This window comes from Vicia villosa, unplaced genomic scaffold (assembly GCF_029867415.1).
Source record: "Vicia villosa cultivar HV-30 ecotype Madison, WI unplaced genomic scaffold, Vvil1.0 ctg.003828F_1_1, whole genome shotgun sequence".
In the NCBI taxonomy this organism is placed as follows: Eukaryota; Viridiplantae; Streptophyta; class Magnoliopsida; order Fabales; family Fabaceae; genus Vicia; species Vicia villosa.
The window spans coordinates 105,760-109,824 of record NW_026706312.1 but is presented as its reverse complement, the minus strand read 5'-3'; the positions used below and the strand labels follow the sequence as shown (position 1 = coordinate 109,824).

Genomic DNA, 4,065 nt, shown 5'->3' with positions numbered 1-4,065 from the left:
AACCTTTGCCTTAAACTCAAAACCTTAGGAAAGGGGTAAGGGTGCCTAACACCTTCCCTTAACCCGAATATAATAACTTACCCAGAATTCTCTAAAACTTCGTAGGGTTTCCTATTCGCCCTGGTAGAATAGGTGGCGACTCTAAAATCTATATTTTTAGGGCAGGTTGCTACACACAATTACTGCAATATTCATTGTTCTGGACCGACCCAATTTATCTAATTGGGCCAATCCAGCCTTCGGCCCAAGACACTTTAGACCACGCGTGTCAAGTTCCGCCCGATCGCTCCGGGCAAACTCATAAGACAGCCGACCACGAGGGACCCTCGTGCCCGACAAACAACCAGTTCGCGTGTCACCTAAATATCCGCCTCAGAAGCATGAGTCGAATCCGCACAAGAACATCTTATAAATAGCCCTCTCCACACATAGGGCAAGGTAATCTTTTCCACCCCCAAATTCTCTCACTTTGTTGTACCTTGTGAAATACATACTTACTTTGGCATCGGAGTGCCTTGCAGGTACAACCCATTTTTTCCATCAATCATCCCGAACTTCAAGCCTTCATTGTTGCTGGCCATCTGATCTGCTCGGTAAGATCAGTCATAAAGATCATTTGTGATTCTACTCCGAGTGTTATAATCATTCTTTCTATAAGGTGATTTCTTTCCTAAGCTGTAAATTGTTCGCTTTAATCTGTGCAGCAGATTCAACTTCAACAATATTACGTGTTCCTTTTGATCCTCAAATTTCTTACCGTCAGTATGTTCGGTTGATCCAAAAGGAGCAACAAAATGTCCTCGGTCAAAATGTTAGCTATCTTTTTCAACATTAAGAAGAAAATCATCATTTGTTGCCAACATTTGAAGTGACATCTCTCAAACATGAACGGTTTATCAAAGAAAGTATCTGCATAACTACCAATAATTTCTTCAGTAGCCATGGCAATTCGAAACGTCTTAAAATTGTTGGATCACAATTTTAACAAGTTTGCCACTAAAGAAATTACCGGGTCGAGTCGCGGATTGGTACGTTTTCTTTAAGACGTTTCGCGGTACTGCCAAAATTATGCAAAGCAGCTCTTAATAATCACTACGCCTCCAGGATAAAACAGCTCAGTTCTATACTATACGATTACCACTTGCACGGTAGATAATCGATCTAGAAATACACCCTCAGATGGTACTAGGACCATTCAAATACGGTATAAATACCATCTTAGTATCTGGTTTGACCAGTCGTAGTAATTTCTCAAACCAAGAGAAATTCAAATAATTCTCTAAATAGAATCCAAGAAAAATTTATACTTGAAAATTTCTCAACTCAAACGAGGAGAAATTAACATTATTCTCTAAGGAGAATTCAAGAAAATACTCAGAAAATTCAACGAGTAGAAAGAAAGGGGGAAAAGTTGGCGCTTCAACAATTCGAAAGACGCATAGTTAGGAGAATGAGGAAGGAAAAACTCAAAATAAGTTTTTGGTGTGTTTTGAAAAGAAACAAGTGACTTCATTATATAATGAAATAAACTAGCCAAGATTTTTAATCTAAACAATGTGGGACTAAAGAGTTTTTGCAACTAACATACAATGTGGAACTTGACTTAATAAACTTTTTTAATTCATCTCATGTAATACATGCACAATATTCCAACAAAATATAATATGTCTATCTCAACATGACATAACAAAACAATTTGATATTGATTGATATTTCACTATAAAAAATTGAATATCAATGAACAGAGGCACGTTAAGTAAGCTCATTAAATTAAAATTCATCTCTACTAAGATCATGCATTCTCCTATTATAAAATACATCTTTTATATAAGCATTAAAAAGTTTAAAACTTAAAGATAAAAGTGAATGTTTTGGGGTCTCATTATTAGGTCTGAAACGGTGAACGACACCTCAAAAATAAGACTTGAATTCTCATTATTATATTTGTCCAAATGGATAAGTATAACTATAATATCTCTCTGAAACAAAACATCTATACAAGTGTTCAACCAATAGATATGCAATTCTTCAACTTGTCGACATACCAAAACCATGAGAATATTACATTTAATATATGAACACAATAAAAATGATTTCAAATAGTGAAGAAGAAAATTAAAGTACCCACCGATAACAATCTTGCAAGTCCAAACTCCAAAGTACTAGTTACGAAGCATTGGTTGATTATTATATTTTTCTTTCCATGTATAAAGGCACCGTTTTATTAAACTTAAAGGTATACGATTTGTTAAGAACATTGTGACAAAAATGACAAGTGTCCTACCACCTGTACAAGAAAGCACACATGCTACACCTTGTTAACTGACACGTGTCTTCAAAGTTCGAACCATCTTTCGAAATCTCTATTTATAGCTTCACAATGTCACATTCAAGCTCACAAAACAAAAATACTGTAAAGTTGGATTCGGTGCAAAAGCAAATAAAGAAAGAGATTCTACAAGCTTCTGAAGTATGGCTTCTGTGGGGAGAAATGTTCTAGCTCCATTGCTGTTTCTGAACTTGCTCATGTATTTGATTGTTCTTGGTTTTGCTAGTTGGTGTCTCAATCGGCTCATCAATGGCCAAACTTATCACCCAAGTAAGTTCACAGAAAAAAAAAAGATCCATTTTGGTCATGTGTTTAAACAGTAGTAGCTTGATTTGAATTCCTTTTGTGTGTTTTGTTTTCTGTTTCAGGTTTTGGTGGAAATGGTGCTACCTCGTTCTTCTTGATCTTTTCCGTATTAGCTTCTGTTCTTGGTGTTGTGTCGAAATTCATAGGTGGAAATCACATCAGGGCATGGAGAAGTGACAGTTTAGCATCTGCTGGAGCTACTTCAGTTGTTGCTTGGGCTGTTACTGCTCTAGCCATGGGGTATATTACTAAACCTTCCTCAATATTTTGAAATACTGTCACAGATACCAGATACGACGTCTGACACCAGACGCTAACACCAGATACTGTGTGTTGTGAATAGGTTGGCTTGCAAGGAGATACACATAGGAGGACATAGAGGGTGGAGGCTGAAGATGGTAGAAGCTTTCATAATCATATTGACATTCACACAATTGTTGTATTTGTTGCTGATCCATGCAGGGTTGTATAATAGCAGATATGGTCCGGGTTATCGTGATACTGACTATGGTGTTGGTGGAGGAACTACTGGTGATCCTATGCATAAGGGTGTTCCTGCCACTCGTGTTTAATAATCAATGTTATAATATATTGTTATAGTTTGTTTCTTGTTTAGTTTTAATAATGTTGTAGCTAGTATGGACTATGTTCCTGTTTTATGTTTATTTTGGATGGATCAGTTGTTCCATGTATGAAGGAGTGTCAGTTTGTAGCATTGCATTGTGTATACTAAGGGCTGCAATTTATTAATATCTATTTCCTTCTTTTTTTTTATTCTTTTAATGGTTAAAAAATAAATTTATTAAATGATTGAATCATTATTAATGAATGAAGTAATATAACAGGAGGAGAAAAAAAAAAGAAAATTCTTAGGAAAATACATAGATTCAATTAAAAATAATTAAAATTTAAATAATTAAAAATTATTTCTTTCTTATTGGTTTCTACTAGGTATATTGGTTTCTACTAAGAATATGGAATTTGGATTTAGGTTTTTAGGAACTTGGATTTAGATTTTTAAAAAAATAGAAAAATGGTGATCGTGGCCAAAGAAATGAACTACTTCAATTTGATCCATTAGAGCAGGGCGGGTCCAACCACTTTAGAGGCTTAGTTAGTGAGGTTTAAATAAAAAAATGAGGTCTTTTTTAAACCCAAATTTTTGAGCTCGGCCATTGGGCCGGCCCTGCATTAGAGTTGTCCACTAGAGAATGTATGTTGCTTTACAATCATAAAGCAATCAAGAGACTTATTTGTGATTGAATGTGATATATTTTTAAAATCAAACTTTATAATAATAATAATACATTCATATTAACAAGTAATAATAATATAATAATATTAACTTCATATTATTAACTAGTAATAATAGTAAATATTATGGTAAGGTATGGTAAGGTAAGGTGTGTATAGATTGTGCAGATAAATAT

The 4,065-nt window shown here is 34.7% G+C and overlaps 1 protein-coding gene across 1 annotated transcript; it reads left to right on the top strand.

Moving 5' to 3' along the window:
- The first annotated feature begins 2,402 nt into the window (after positions 1–2,402).
- On the top strand, positions 2,403–3,409 carry LOC131641543 (membrane protein PM19L-like). Its single transcript, XM_058911851.1, has 3 exons — positions 2,403–2,599; positions 2,698–2,875; positions 2,979–3,409. The coding sequence occupies exons 1-3, from the start codon at positions 2,473–2,475 to the stop codon at positions 3,205–3,207; spliced, it is 534 nt and encodes a 177-aa protein (XP_058767834.1). The 5' UTR covers positions 2,403–2,472; the 3' UTR covers positions 3,208–3,409.
- Positions 3,410–4,065: the final 656 nt, after the last annotated feature.